Below are 16,988 nucleotides of genomic sequence, written 5' to 3' on the forward strand. Positions count from 1 at the left end.
GGATCTACCACGGTACCATGCTGGTAGCCCACTCGACCAGTTCGTTAGCCAATCGCGCAGGTATCGTCGTCGTCGCCGTTCGTCGTCAGCCCGAACTCTCTTCGAACCAGAGAAGAGCGCCTATGAGAGATGCGCCTGATACGACGATATTTTCTTCTTCTGGGCCGCTCCTTCCTTCGGTGCTTCGCGGTTGCTTTTGTCGTTGCTTCCGTTTGTAAACTGTCGTTCATGTTAAAACGTTCATTCGGCTAATGCTCAAATTATGTGAATATATTCGTTCATCTGTTGACAAGTATTCGGCATTTTGTTTTAATTGTGTAATTTTTCCATTTTCTAATAATTATATTTGAGTAAAAAAAAAAAAAAAACTGTATAAAAGAACAGAAAAACTTTTTTTAATATATTGGATACTTCTTAGGATTAGTTTAATTTCTAATTGCTACATAATTCACGAAATTTCTCGCTATTATTCGATACATAATCGACTTTTTCTTTAGATATTTTCAGCACGCAATTTTTCGTCGTAATGTGTCGTCATTCTGTGTGCTTTTGCCGCAATGCCACACACGTTTACACATTTTATGCAATTTCCAAGAGTTACTTCGAGAGCCGCGTTCTTTTTCTTTTTCACGATATGCTTCTTCCAGTTCGCGACTTTAAATTGCCGCTTGGTTTTTTTTTTGTTCTTCTTTATCTCTTTCGCTGCTGACGCAAACTTTCTCCTTTTTGTGTCACGACGGTACGACTCTTTTTCTTTGTCGTGTCCGATGAGTAGGATCTTCAAGCAAGGCGGATAAGGAGAATGGAAAAGGAGAAAGAGAAAGCATCGATCGTTTCGTAAACAGCTGCCTGGCGTGTCTCGCGAGTCTTAACCGGACGATTATAGATGTGATTACTTCGCGAGAAGCAGGACTTCATTAGTCCTTTGTGAACGAATCGATTCTCTCAATTGTTTAACTCGTATGATTGTTCACTTTGAAAAGAATTCGCATATTGAAAGATTAGAGCTCGTTAAATTCAGCATTCCGAGGACTTCTATCTCTTTGTATCGTTATTAACATCGTGAGTTCTCCGTGTGGAACGACAACACGAAAATTCGATACATAAAATACCTCGCGGCCGGCGACCCGACGATTCCCCCCCCCGGCCACGAATTCCGCCATTCCGTCCTCGACTTTACGATCCGGCTTCCAACCCGGAGACACTAGCGAGGCGCAATTTTCCAGGCGCTCTTTTTTATTGGTTCGCGACGAGGATACGCCGTATATATATGTACTGGCACTCTCGGCGTGCCCGCTGAGAGCCCAGCATCGTCGTTTTCAGCGGCAGCTGGGAGCGAACCGCGACTTCAGTCCTCTGGATGCTCGTGTATTCCGGGGTGTACTCCCTGCCTCTCCTCCTCCCCCCTGTCCCCTCTCACCGGCACCCCCATGACCCCCTCATAAGCGGATTACGTGGGTCCCGAAACGAGCCAAGCGAGGCTCGATGGCACGAGGAAGGTAGCGTGGGGTGGGTCGAAGGGGGGTAGAGAGGGAGCTGTTCAAAATTACGCTATCGCGGCCTCGCAACGCTGACACCCCTCCACATCGGCGACCCCCCTTTACCGCCTCGTGCGGCAACCAGCCGTAGCAACAACCCCCGTCTTCGTGGAAGACACCCAACGTCGAAGGCGCTCCGTATCTCAAAACATCGTCTTCGACGATGGTCGTTCCGTTGGCGATTGCTGAACGTTACATTGAAGCTTCGATGTCGACGTCTACCTCGCGACATAATTCCATCTTCGGCCACTTTCACTCTTTGTTCCTCTCTTTTGTCGAATATTTATTTGATGGCGTATATCCATAGAGTATCTTTTTAAGCTAAGCATCTCTGTTACAAGCTCGAACTTTCTCTTTCTGATCTTTTTCGTTTGTCGCGCATCGTGCATGCGCGGTGAATATCTCTCTGGATTCCTTTGAGCGAAAACACGCATTTATACGCGTTAAGTATCGCTGCGTTTTATGCAGAAGTGTAAAACCGTCGAATGTCACCTCTAGCGGAACTATCGAGTGGTTTAATGTAAAATCCACCTGTGATACGATCAGGTCTATGAACGGCGAACCTTTTAATTACCCTTTCCAGCGCCGCGGGGAGTTTTACGAGTGCTCGTTAACGTAAATCGGTACGCGACGAAACGAAATCTCTCGCCGCGATTTACGGGACGCAATAATTAACAACGAGTTCTCCTTTCCTCATGTTGCAGGTATGAATCAACGCAAACAGCGTCGCGAGAGGACGACCTTCACTCGGGCTCAACTGGACGTGCTGGAGGGGCTATTCACGAAAACGAGATATCCGGACATCTTTATGCGTGAAGAGGTTGCCCTGAAGATCAACCTGCCAGAATCGCGGGTCCAGGTAATTATTTTATATTTCTCCCCTCCCTCCTCTCTCTACTACGAATATTTTATTGCTGCTGGAATATCGCCGTTAACGACGTAGAAATAATAACGCGGGCAGAAGGATCTTTTGAAAACACGTAAATCGCATTCTTCGCGAGTAATCCGATATTGCTATTCTGATCGATTTTGCGTGTGGTGTGTTAGTGTTACGTTTAAAGTCATTATATTCTTTACGCGTCAACTGCAAACGATGCAAAGCGCGATGATCTCGATACGTGGCGAAAATGAGAGTGAAGAAGAGAGGAAAGAAAGAGAGGGGAGGGAGGAGAAAGAGAGAGACAGAGGAGAGCGCGTTTCGTGCTCCGGCAATCGCGGGCGAGATTTAAGGTATTTACACAGCGTGGCGTTCGCGCCCTACGTCGTTCCATTTCGCCATTGTCGCAGCCCCGCGTTGTACATTGATAGATGTGCCGACGAGCTCGTTGATGCTTTTATTGCGGTTCCCGTGACATCTCTATCTCGCGGCAGGGCGTTACTAAGTTACAATCGCGACTCAGGGATTCCGAGGTCGTGTCTCGAATTTCGAGCATCAAGCGCGCTTAACTCTCCTCCTACATCATTAACATATGATATTCGGAAAAGAACTTTACGAAATGTGAATAGAAAAGTGATATTCTAGAAAGAGAGAAGGTTCGGAGATTAAAATATTTATTTATGTTTACATATTAACAAGTGACGGACGATTCGCGCAGTTATCGCGGCATCATCTCGTAACAAGCCTGTCTCGCCAGAATCGCGAAATATATAGGAAATATATAGGACAAAAATGTGGAAATTCTGTTCCGGGACGCAGAGTTTCCGCGTGAAGTTAAGCCGCCGTGAATGGCGACGCAACTGCGAAAGGGTGTACCTCACACTGCGTACATATGTATATACGCGCATGGGCACAGCAAAGAGAATGTGCAATCGGTATATGTGGGATGTATACACACGCGTCGACTATACATGTGCGAATCGTGCGCGAGCGAATAATATATCCAGAGGAAGGGTGCTATCTGAAAGTTTTAAAGGCAGGGGGTTTGGACCGGGGGCCAAAGGTCTCATGCAGGCCATAGGTGTGCGTATGGATGAAGATACACATGGTGGTGCGGCGTGCGAGGTACAACATATCGTTGATTTGTTCCTGGATTATAGCCCCTGCTCTATCTCGTTCGCGAGAGTTCTATACGCGCGCTTCTCTCGACTCGAGAGAACCGTGCAGCTGCGTACGATGCGACAGACGCGATGCAGCGCGTCTCTCAATGCGTTCAGCGTTCGTCGCCGCGCTATTCGTACGTCACTTACGACCCGAGGACGAATAAAAAGAAAATGTTGTCTCGTCGACGGGAAGAAGCGGCAAGACGTGCGATTTCGGGAGGAAGCCGGCCGTTTTGCGCGAATGGAACTATCGCAAAATTTTCCGGCGTAATTTCAACTTTGACACGAGGGAATTTTACATCTACCTTCTATCTTTGAACGAATTCTATCATATTTTTATGTTTATATGTGTAACTAAATATAATGGAGAAGAATACGAATTAAATGAAAAATAAAGACGTGTATTTATTTGAATATTTATAAGCGCAGCGGCATTTTTGAGGCGCGTTGGGCGCGAAATGAGTAAACATCGAAGCGACGCGGCGCGAGCGGAACACCCATCATCACGTTCGCATTAGCGAACACCGCCTGCGGCTCTCGCGCGCTGTTTTCTCCATCAATCGTGCGTACGAAACGATGACACGTTCCCCGTTGGTTGGTATCGTCGGCGAGGGGTCGTATTAATAATACAAATAAGAAAATATATTTGTCATAACAGAGTGTCAACGCAGCTGCGTCACCCCCTCCCCCCCTGACCACTGGGGTGGTTTTCCGTTCGCTGGATGTAAACCAGATGGTGACGCAATTTGCACCTCGATCTCACCGACGGTCTCTCGTGTGTACGGGCGTGAAACCGTCGGTGGTTGCTCCCGGGGGTCCCCGAATGCCATCGCGGCCTGTTTGGTTGGTTTTTGGGGTAACACACACACTCTCCCCCTCTCTCTCTCTTTCTCCTTCTCTTGTTTTCTCTCGCTGTTTCTGAAGGGGGTGTCGTTGTGCAAACACGCCGCTATAATGGGGTCGTTCTCTGTCTACCGCGTTCACCTCAATGTAGATCTGTCTTCCTCGCCGTTTCGTGGGCTCGTTTCGCTCGCGTTGATACGCAATATCTGCACACGTCGCGCCCAACAGATTTCCTCCCACCCCATTGCGCAGGATGACTTTTGCGAAACGAGGATCTGCCTATCGCGCCATCGCGGAGAAGCAGAAGTTAAACAAACGAGTGAACGACTTTGCGACGAATAATTATAATCTATCTCTCCGAATCTCATCTCGCGCACTTTTCGACTTTGTCGTATCAAGTAGATGTAAAATTTCAGTACGTTTAACTGCAACGCATGCAAAATAATTCAGATCTTATAATAATATTCTTTTACACATAGATTATAATACTCTTTCTTCTGTTTAAATTCATGTGCACATAAAAAAAATTACCTTTATTAGAAGCTTAAATTTCTTAGTACTCTAATATCTCAATATTAAAATATATATAGGCTCGATGTGCGATTAACGTTTCCGCTTATTCTTTCGACATCGCCAAGACAAAAGGCAAAGGGGTCGTGTATGGCTCCTCGGTTCCTGCTTCGTTCGACCACTGTGCGTGGCCGTGCAGCTCGAAATCCCTCATACGCTTCGGCGATTCGCGCTCTCCGTAACAACTGTTACAATGCCGCCGATAATAACAACAACGGCGACGGGTCCTGCTTTTAAAGGCGCGGGCATAGATTCATAGGATCGCACCCCTGGCCACATTGTGCCCCGGTGGGATTATAGGGGGATGCGTGAGGGGGAGTATTACGGGGGACGGAGGTGGAGGAGGAAGGAGGGGCGATCACAACGCATTCGCGAGCTTGCGGCCTACGAGGGGTCGCTTTTTGTACCCCTGCCGTCCCTTTTCCAGAGAGAAAAACCCACGTATATGTGTGCGCGTCTTTCGAATCGCCGTGGGTACGTACATGTCCCGTGTGTTTGCAGCCATAACGTACAACTACGGAGAGAAGTCTACGCGTACGCGTTGCCCTGCACATATTCACACAGACGGGAAATAGGCGCACGCACTCATAGGCGGAACCAACTATTCGATCTCTCGTACATCGGGGTGAAAACAACCCTACGACGAGCTCTGATTCGCGCATGCGTGCCGATGAACACCGAGAATCCCAGGGGATGCTCCAATACACGCGTGTCGGGACGTCGCGTCGGTACACGCGTTCCCCCCGTACGGCCCCTCCCTCCGAGTCCTTGTTATTGTTGCGATTTAATGAAATGTTACGCCCGCTCGCCCGCGATTACTTTCCCATTGCACCGATTAACTCCCCATTCGGTCGGTCTCGTCTCTCGTCGCGGGACAGTAGAACATCTTTCCTCTCTGACGGCTTACGGCTTCCGTCGGAGAGCCTCGGGACTTTTATATCTTATTGAAAGCTGCCGATATCTCGTACAATGCTCATTGTGGAAGCTTAATTGATTTCTACATCGCGTTATGTATCTTGAAATTTTTTCAATATTTATGTCCATTATAAGATCATAAAGATGCAATTTTAATTTTAGTTATCATATAACGATTCCGATGAAATGTGATCTATTCCGCGTTTTTGTTTTATACACGAATCTTTCGCAACTTCACGGCATCCGCGCCGTCTCTCTGTTTCAGGTCTGGTTCAAGAATCGCCGAGCCAAATGCAGACAGCAGCTCCAGCAGCAGCAGCAACAGCAGCAGCAACAGCAACAGACCCCACCGTCGAAAGGTTCGCCGCGATCGAATCAGAATCACAGCAACAGTAGCACCGGCAGCAGAATATCGACGAGTTCGTCGACGACCCCGAGCAGACGATCCTCGCCGGACTCACCGGCGCAAGGTAGAGAAGCGCCGGTGGCGGGCAACTCGCCCTTGTCGACGCCGCTCCTATCCACGCAATCGACGTATCCTCGAGTCGGGACGACGCTGACTGGCGGCAGCGGGGCCAACAGCAACCTGACCACACCGTCGCCGCCGTCGACACCGAGTTCCAACCAGCTGCAACCGTCGTCCTATCCGCCCGCGATGAATCAGATCCATCACGGCGACGCGTACGGCTTCACTTGGGGCTCGGGGGCACCAGCTTCAGTAAATCACAGTCAGTACGCCGGACAGGGCTACAACGCCTACGCCCAGCCGCCCTACAGCGGTACAGCGGATTATTATAACGCTCAGATCCCTCATATGCACCACAGTCCGCAAGCAAACTATCATCATCCGCAGTACCATCCGAACATGACGCTCACCTCGTCCATGTCGCATCTAACCAGTCATCATTTGAACCCGGTGACTAGTCAGAGTCAGGCCTCCAGCAACGATATAGCGGCGGCCGCCGCCGCCGCTGCTGCTGCTGCCGCTGCGTCGGGCGACGACGCCACTGGTTACGTCCTACCCGATCAGAAGTATCCGTCATTGGTATAGCGGTCAGGCAGGTCCTCCGGGATCTTTCAGCGGAACCAGGAGATTGCGAGCGCCAGTTCGTCAATGTCCTCCTACCGCTGGCGACTGAACACAGCAATCTGTCACGAGGTCAACGGTAATCTCGATTCCGACGACAATTGACTTTCCGATACGCAGCTTGTCGCGATGCTTGACGCGGTTTAGATCATTATCGGCGGCTCCGGATTGCACGGATAAATTGTTATTCTTGCATACTTTGTACGGACATTTACGTCTCTGGCATACAGGAGTGTCTTCCGAGGCGACAATCGCCATTGCGATTAAATTGCAGATTTTTCTTGTCAAATTTTTCTTATTGTTAGAATATTAGTTGGTTAAGATGTAAATAAAATATAACAGAGTGTAAAATAAAAAATAAAGATTGCTTAAATTGTCATAATATCCTCTTTCCCTGTTTTTATATTCACGCTAAATGCAGAGAAAATGTGATATTATGTTTTTTTTTAAATCGTTATTTGAAATATCGAGATAATCTGTAAATTTCGATGAGAATAGAATATATGATCGTCTTGTTATTGTCATCTGTACATTATTTATTAATATTTCAGATTAGTATTTTAGCTTTCGGAAGAAAGTTGCAGAGTTTAAGAAAATAATATGTCTATAAATGGTGCTATAATTTTCAACAGTATCTTATAGATATTTCAAAGCTTACTTTCAATAGATATGGATAAAATCAAAAGTAAAATTATAAAAATACATAATGCGTACAAACCATATTTTTTTTACAATTGATATTCTCTTATTTGATTATAAATAACAGGTGTCAACGCACAGGTGTCCACCATCGCTATGCGAATGTTTCATTCACCGCTAACAACAATTTTTTATTTCTCTCCTCTTTTCTGGGATTCAAAATTTTTTATTACAAGATGAATTTGTTTTTATTCCGAGCTTTTTGAAATATCTCTTTAGATAAAATCAGCGCCAGACATATTTAAAATATATTTTTGAAATATTGCAGCTGTTATATATAATAAATATTCATATATAATGCTCGTAACACAAATATTTTTTTGTGATGTTTTATCGACACTCCTGTGCAAGAGGCTACGTCATAAAGAATATTTAAAATTATTATTTAAAAATGAACATTTTCAATAATGAAACGCGATCCAAACGCTAAAAGTCCAAGGAATCGAGTGTAGACAATCGACAGAGTACTAATTCACAATTATCAATTTTTGTTAAATCAAATTTTCAAATTGACAGTTTTTCGAACTGTAGCGTTCTTTTTCATCATAAATATATAAAAAAAAAATTTACAGTCGTGTCGCATATTTAACGCTTGTCCAAATTTGAGTTCTGTCTAAACGGCATATTCTTTAGACAAATATTTCGTATGTTTCAACAAAGATAAATGGATTTAGCAGTAGATGTGGATTACGATTGTGGAGCTTGATCAACCGATGTCCGTCTATTGGAAAATTGATTGAAAATTCAAATTTTACTTCAACGAAGAAAGTAAAAGAGGAAAAAACTTGAATTCTTTTAAACAAAAGATAATCAATCTCAAAAATGGTTCGAAGTTTTCCAAAAGCGGGAAGTTTGCGCGCACCATGCATCAGAATTTGTTTTAAGGTTTAATCTATGATATGCTTTACTTTCTTAAGATTGAAAGACGAGTACTCATCACTGCCGTCTTTATCTCATTGGTGTTATCATTGCGATTTTTATTATTGCAATTAACATTGTATAGATAATTATCCATATCAAGTACGGCCAGTGTAGCCGGAAGATTTTTGTAAATAAAGATGATGAATATAAGCGCGTGAATGAGAGAGGAGAAAAAGTGAAGAAAAAGATTCGGATTTCTATCACGAGAGAAATCTCGAATATATTTGTCGCGAGTATGAGGTGAGAATTGCCTCACCAGAGAGTCTTGTTACATAGCCGTTTCTTTCTGTATTATGATACTCGTCGTCCACTCGAGGGACATAAACAGCGCGAAAAAGTGCGTGCCGCGCTGTTTTTCGTGCGATAACTTCATTATCGTAATGTGTTTTATTGAGAAAAAAAAGAAAAGTATATACGAGAATGCCTGCTTAATCGTGAGTGTATATTTCGTGTATACTACCTAATGTATATTATCGTGAAGCTTCTAGAGGATATATATAATTAAAAGATAAAAAAGATATATCATTAAAATTAACGATAGAAAGATGATAAAGCCGTAATGGATATTATGGGCGTACATAGATCTAAGCTACTTTGTAATATGCAAATGTACATAAAAACGTATATCTCTTGTAAGATACATGATTGTTCTATCATGTGCGAAGAGAATCTTCCTACGTCAGAAAAAAATATCGCATATTATTAATAAGTGGTCTCGATTGTACTTTTTCGCTCTCCTATGAACCGATCTCCCACGTCCTTCCGAAAGATATTTATCCATAGCGCTGGCCGATCGTTTTAAATCGAAATTTTATCGCTCCTCGCATACGTGCCCTGATGTGCGGATTACGTTTTGAACTGTATCTACGACAGAATTCCCAGCACGCAATACCACCGTATCCCTCTCTCTATTTCGGACGAGCTTTATAGATCGCGAGCGCGGTTCTTATTAATCACATTGATGTTCGCAAGACCCTACTGCCGCGGGCTGCAATTCTGCTAATGCACTTGAAATTAATTAACGTCAAAGCGACCGCGTTTCGTTATTTGAATGACCGCATATATCGATCTCGAACCATTAAGCGTGTGTTAATTACAAACTCGCGGTCGCATTGCAATTGCACTGCGACGTCGCCGTTGCATGCATATTCCCAAGCGTCTAATTTTTCTTTCACGTAAAAGTGGACAAAAGATTTATCATAAAATAGATCAAAGCAATTTTTTAAATTAAAAGATCCAAACTCTCTAAAAGATTTAAAACAATCTCTCTAAATATAAAAAAAATATATAATAATTGTACAATTTAATTATTTATCCGAATTTTATACGATATAGTTTAGCATCACAGAGTGTTAAAATATACAGAGGTTAACAATGTAATAAAAAAAAAAAAAAAATCAAAGAGACTTTAAACAAAGTAATTCAGAAAATATCATAATGCAAACATCTAAAATATTTTATCATACCAGACAATTTTAACTTTGCCCAATTACCAATAAAATTACATCCGTATGCGAGCACAACGTGGAATAACGACTTGCTTATCGGTTAAATGCAGTCCACGAAATGCGCGAATTTTCGCAAGTATAGCACAGCAATTACATATAAAGATACTATTATCCGGTAAGCGAAGATTATGAGTCACGTAAAAGTAAAGAAATGCAATTAAATGGTATGCGCTCGAAAACGACAACATTAATTATACTCGTAAAAACAATAACAATAATTAAATTAAATAATCATAATAATTAATAAATCAAATAATTACTATTCTTAATTTTGATTTACATTATTCACATTTTTATCATTGATAAAGCGATGCGATAATTGAATAATAAAAAAAACAGATTTTATATTTTTGAAAGAACTTGTCATTTTCATTAACTATGAATTATTTAAACAAATCGTCTATTAGCGCAGTAAAGACACAATGATAAAAATTCGCTATCGAAACAAACATGTTATTAACGAATTGCATAACTTTTTTCAGAACATATATTAGTATTCTCGAACGCATCCGATGCTGCTAGCTGAGCATCATTGAAGATTGGCAAAAGGAATCGAGAAGACTGCGAATATGTTGCACATTATAAAATCCTAAATCTCTATCAAGCTGTAAAATTTTCTAAGACGCTTCAACGTGGCTGCGATAAGTGGCTCAAATACGTGGAGATATATAAACTTTTGATGCCAAAAGTATGTTATTTAACAAAATCAGGCATATGTGCAATTAATAATTAGCTGATGCAAAAATAGCAAATTATTCGGCAGCTCATGTAAACGTGATACTGCAAGCAGAAGACAACATCAATCAGAATCTCAATCGTCAAATTCATCTCTTTGTCATACTAGATAACGGTTGTACGGATACACACAGATGTACGGATTCGGCGATACATACGTATCGAAAGGATATTGCGGATGATAGAGGGCATGTGTGTGTGTCAGTAGCGTACTTCTAAATGACCTAAACATCACAACAAAGGATCCCCATGCAAGCATGAAGAAGCGAGGATCGCCCTATTCCTGGCTAATTGGACAGATCGCGTACCTGTCTACCTTTTGACGGCATAATCCGGCATCCTTTCTAACTCATCAAATTAACGAGCTATATAACAAATCGCCCGTTCCCCGCGTGCGCTTTGATGACCCTTTCGCATAATCTGGGCGCAAACCCTCCGTGACTTTCTCTTTAAAGAGGATATGTACCTCATAAAAGACACTAGAGAGTATTAGCTTCCGCACACTGAATTTGCGTCATTCGAGGCTTGTTTAAGCGATTTAGACAATAGTCGGATCATGTCTTGTGTCGCAACAACGAATAATACCACTGCGGAAATAATCATTATTTATTTATTGATTCACGAAAAAGACAATAATTAAAAAATCCTAATAACATGGGTTGAACTATTTGCTCTTCAAAAATATTTGAATTGTATGTGTAGAAAAGAGAGAACGTGCTTGGTAAACAAGCTTAAAAATGTTATATCGTACGTAAGATACGTTAACCCATAATTTGGGATATATTCTTTTTTTTTTTTTTTTTTTTAGTCAACAACAACGGGACAACAGCGGGACATTTCCTACGCGGGATATTCTCCACCCCACTAAAATATAACAGCAGCTTACTTTAAAATTTAGATACAGATTTCAAATTTTTTGTTATAATTTAATATTTTAGAACATGCTGTATACAAAGAATCAATTTATGCAAAAAATTATTTGTTAATAGCACACAACTTCATGGATGGCACATGCAGATCTTTATCTTGTTAAATGAGAAACGCTGAGATAAAATCCACCCCTTTTTCCAGGTTACGGTTAAAAGTTTTATACAAAACTTCGGAACAAGCCGGAATGCACAACGTAAACAAAGCGTCGCGGCACCTTGAGCGAGAAAGGGCTTCGATGAAGAAAGAAGCGGCAATACTTTGATGCTCGATAGGTGCTGGCGATTCTTGCCGCGACACCGCCTCGCAGAAACTGTCGGCGCGTCGACAACCACTTTATTCTCCTTGCGGCGAAGACAATGGCCTTGAACTTGGCCGAGTGTCGCGGCGAAGAGTTAAAATCGGCTTGCGTTTAGCCGGATCCCATTATAACAACTACGGGAGAGCCGCCGGTAAGCTTCATGCCTCGGTTCCGCTCACTGTGTCACCGGGCTAAGCCGACTTACCTACCTATATCCTCGCAAACGGTTCTCTTACCCCTTTTCCTGCAGCCGCGTCCCTGTCTATGCCGGCTTAATACTTGCATTATTCCTCTCCCGCCCTCATCGTCCACCTAAAACTTCATTCCGTTGTGGACGATACTAGTGACCTGTCTTTCGGCGAGAAGACTAGGCGGCTTGTTCGCCATCGACGGATAATTCGGGCGATTCGACGAATTAGTCGGATCAGTCGGGTTACTGGACAGCGACTCCAATAATCTCGACGAGAATGCTTTCACGACGCGACGCCGGCACAAATGCGGAGCGAAAAACCAAGAAAACGAGATACACGCGTTATTATTTCAAATTTAATTGACGATTTTCTTATATGGATAATCGTTACAAAATATACAGGTTTTTGTAAGATAAAGTTCAAGATTAACTTTCGAATCGAATCGCGTGGTATTTTATTGCACCTGAGAAACGCATGAAAAAGCTGCATATATTCTCTATTTATTTATTACTCATATATCTTTATAAGATATTGAATGTTAACATTTCCATGTATTCAAAGCGTGTCGTAAGAGGATTGATCATAAAACACGATTTACCGACGATATATCTGCAACATTCGTTTAACCTATATTTTATGTTTTTCCTCCCGCCGATGGGTCACAGGTGAAAATGAGTTTCGCAGGAAGGGTAGGTTTGCATCGCAGTGTGTTTACGGGCATTACATTTTTCACCTGCGTCCTGTTTGGCAGCGGCGCGGAAATTTGGCTTGACGCGCGGGAGTAAGCCATAAATTATAAACGCACTCCGGAAAAGTCTCTAATGCTAAATCGTCGCTGAACTCTATTCACCGCGGATTCCTAATATTTCGTTCAATCGCGCGAACAATTTCCACGAGCAAACAGTATAAATAATGAAACGTCGCAGCGCGCCAGCTTAATAATTCGGCCAGCGGTTAAATAATTAAATCACGCTACGATGTGGTGCGATTATTCCACGACTTATATATTTCCGTGCGGAAAATTAACGGCGGCCGCCATACGGAAGATTAATTTATGCCAGAGAAGATAAAAAAAAAGAAGAAGACGGAGAGATGGAGAAAGAGAGAGAGAGAGAGAGAGAGAGAGAGAAAGAGAGAAATAGGAAGAAGCGCGATCTGTGAAAGCAGGACGAAGAGGATAAAGGACGGATGAAATTTTCACGCAATCTCGGAGGTCCGTAAAGTCCAGAAGGGAATTCTTTCTCGATTGGCAATATCCCTAACGAGAGGAAGAGGCCGCCGCGATGCGGGGGGGTTGGAGGGAGCAAAGAATGAGCGTTGGACTCGAGGGTTGGGGAGGGCGAATCGGCAGGATCAAAGAGGCCAGCTCGCGCAGCCGTAACTAGATTTCCCCGTTCCCACTTTGAGGATCGCTTAATGCTCTATAAGCGGCCGTTTTAAACTCGAGAAAATCGAATCAGAAAAGAATCGGGATCGCGCCACGCCGCAAATTCAATTGAAAAAGTCGCTAGTCAGTGTGCATCGAGACGTTGGCGAGGACGCGTCCTTGCTCGATGCCCGGTGTCGCGTACTCTTTGATCTTTCTCGTTCCCCACCCCACCTTACTCTTCGCATTCTCTTGTACTTCCACGTGATCAGCCCGGGTAGCAATTTATATGGCAAACTCAATCGTGAGTTTATGTCGTCGTCCGCTAATTAGAAAAGAGCGGTGACGATGGCTGGACGATGTGGAACGACAATGTGGAAACGAATAGAAAAATGCAGGCTCCATACGAAATAATTAATGGTGCAGTAAGATGTATGTGATTGTGACCGGCCAAAATCAAAACTTTTGATTGAATTAATCGATGAACATTTCAATAAAAAAATATTGATACATGTAAGAATAAAAGATTCCAACAATATTAATAATCTTTCATCTCGATGATGAATTTTTAAAGTCCGGAATGGATCGAAATATATAAAATAGTTACTCACGTAGCGCGCAAACGGGAAGTAGGGATTCGAGTTATTAAAAATTCAACATCGCCGCGCTTGAAAGGACCTCCGCTCGTCCGTATTGAATCGCTCGATAATCGACGTGGGGCTTCGCCGAGGAAGAGCGCGCGGCGCGTCCGCTTCAGCCGTCGCGCGCAAAAAAATACATTCGATTCTTCGATGCGCGCTGCCTCATTTAATCAGCACAATATTATCGACAAGTCTCGTCCCGGCGGATTAGCGTCTTCCCGAGGCTTTGGGCTTCGAAGGATCGCATCTTGCTTCACCGAGGGATGCCTTCATCGCGCTTGCGTTACAATACCCTCCGACGGTGGCGGCGGATACGGGCAAACCGATCGCGCACTCGATCGAGAAATCGCTGTCGGGAGCGATTTTTTACCAGCCTCCCACATTCGACCCAGTTTTAACTTTAACCGGCGGCCAGGAAGATCAGACGCTCCGCCAGGAAGTCAAGGGGGCGCGAACGCATTGTTAAGCTCCCTCTGTCCAAACATTCGACTCGCCCCGCAAACGATCAACGCATCTATCCTTCGTTCTCGCACCCCTCTGTGTTCCCACTCGTTCCCACTCATTCGTTTTCAACCTTTGGTCCTTCCGTTGGATACCAGGAAAAGCGTCCGCAGGTAATCCTAAAAAATGGACCGTCGGCTTCCGCCGTCGCGAGACCGCGCACACGTGGAGGAATTGCTCCGTTGCGTGCACCGCGTTAATCGCGCAGATCACCGATGCGATATTACGTCAAAAGATCGATCGCGTAATTTACCTTCCCTGGGAAAGTGAAGGTAAAAAGCGAAAAAGTTTACTGGCGATAATCACGCAAATGGTGGAAAGTGAGCAGCAATTTTCGCAATGCTACCGATTAATCGCACGTGATATGCGCGAAATATGACGGGCATCGAAATTACGGGCTCTTGATTAACGGTGAACAATCGCATTGTGTATCGTGATTACCCGATAGAGCTATTAAACGCGGTGTTATTGTCGTTATTAATACTTTTATGCGATTTTTTATCTCTTATCACGCGCTTCGAGTTTGCGGTTAATGGAATAATTATATCAAATCTATTAGTAATTCCGTGATATTTGTGTTATAAATGTTTTAGTCGCAGATTAACGGCGTAACGTAAAGTATTGTAACAACTGTGCCGTAAAGCCATTAACAGCGTTAAATATGAAGAATATTTAACATTGATCATAAATTGTGGTTAGAACTTCAATTCATGCTGGGCGATGCGTTAAATGTAACATTATTATCCGCTACATTCCAACTTTGTCATCGACGCTTTTCATTCGCTATAGCATTAAATTTTAACGTGAATTCCCGCATTGTCGTTCTTTATGATGCGCGTTGTTTTTTATCACTTTACATATGATTATTATCTATAATTATTATGTTTGTTGGAGATTATAATATAATATAAAATAATAAATGTAAATACTCTATTGTCGTAGTTTATAACTAATGTTATCGAATAAGCAAATGTATGTTGATAATTTTATTTACGCGCATGTTAATGTCGTCGATATCGAGTGCCATTCATATTCTAGATTACATCCTTATCATTCTTAGATCTGCGTTTCGAGTTGAGCGGTGCATTTCGTTCTGTTCCTATATCAACCCGTCCGTTCCATACTCTTCGCCCTCGCCAAAACTTCTTCCATTTTAGGGAACACGGGGCACTCACTGTCAGAGTAAAAGAGTACCGTGCAGTTATAAGTTCTGCACACAGAATGAAAGTATAGTGCGGACCGACCGGATGGGAGAACGGGAGACCGCGAACGTAAGAGTAAAAGGAGAAGCAGAAAGAGGACGTTGAACGACGTTGGTAAAAGACGACAGAGAGTAAGAGAGGGGGGGGGGGGGAAGGGAGAGAGAGAGAGAGAGAGAGAGAGAGAGAGAGAGAGAGAGAGAGAGAGAGAGAGAGAGAGAGAGAGAGAGAGAGAGAGAGAGAGAGAGAGCGAGAAAGAGAGCGAGAGAGAGAGAATGAGAACGAGAGGCGAAAGGAGAAAGGGGAGGTAGAAAGGGAAGCAGAAGCAAGCTCGTCTCCACGAAGGATCTCTCGTGCAAGAAGAGAGCCGAGAGAGGGTCCTATAAATAATTAGCGAGGAGTCGCTCTCCGCTCGGCGGGCGTAAGCGGCTTACAACCCCCGCTTCCACCCTTCTCCTCCTCCTCCTCCCGACCGCTTCCCGCTCGTTCCTCCACGAGTCACCCGCCATTCCCCCGATCCTCCACCGCCCGCGATTGCTGCCCCTCGCGACCAGCAACTACCCTTGCCGCTACACCCTCTCGTCCGGCTCCTCTTGCCTTCTCTGTGCACCCGCCAGCCATGACCGCTCTTCAGCCCCCTACGAGCGATCCCTGCGAACGCACCACTGAGGGCTCCTGGCACCAGAGATAGGAAAGAGCCACCGTTACGCGACCGTAAAGACGCGGACGTATCTACGAAAACATCGGACATAGAAGTAGGGGAATGAAAAGAGCGACCGGGGGAAGGTTTGGGTGGAGGTGCAGGGTTATCAGCACGAAAAGATCGTCTCGTTAATTGTCGATAATGAGGATGCCACGTGCCGAGCTTTGATATGAGTCTAGATCGCGATGATAGGGGAATGGATTATCCAGAGAGGATTTTTACTTTGACCCTTTCAATTAATATTTTTACACAGAAAGATTTTTATGTTTTTTTACGCTTTTATGTATATTTTTTATATATATA

The 16,988-nt window shown here is 43.7% G+C and overlaps 1 protein-coding gene and 1 long non-coding RNA gene across 4 annotated transcripts in view; one reads left to right on the forward strand and one right to left on the reverse strand.

The window, feature by feature from the left end:
* The window catches only part of LOC105669327 (homeobox protein OTX2), a 50,540-nt gene extending 41,218 nt beyond the window's left edge, over positions 1-9,322 (forward strand). For all 3 annotated transcript variants that reach the window (XM_012362219.2, XM_067355997.1, XM_067355998.1), the window contains 2 exons: positions 2,243-2,397; positions 6,172-9,322. In XM_012362219.2, the coding sequence (XP_012217642.1) occupies positions 2,243-2,397; positions 6,172-6,957 (941 nt within the window). In that variant the 3' untranslated portion in view covers positions 6,958-9,322. The remainder of the gene's footprint in view (positions 1-2,242; positions 2,398-6,171) is intronic.
* The window catches only part of LOC105669331 (uncharacterized), a 97,244-nt gene that overhangs the window by 52,650 nt on the left and 27,606 nt on the right, over positions 1-16,988 (reverse strand). The gene's annotated exons all lie outside the window — the stretch shown is intronic.

This window comes from Linepithema humile, chromosome 5, assembly GCF_040581485.1.
Source record: "Linepithema humile isolate Giens D197 chromosome 5, Lhum_UNIL_v1.0, whole genome shotgun sequence".
Taxonomy (NCBI): Eukaryota; Metazoa; Arthropoda; class Insecta; order Hymenoptera; family Formicidae; genus Linepithema; species Linepithema humile.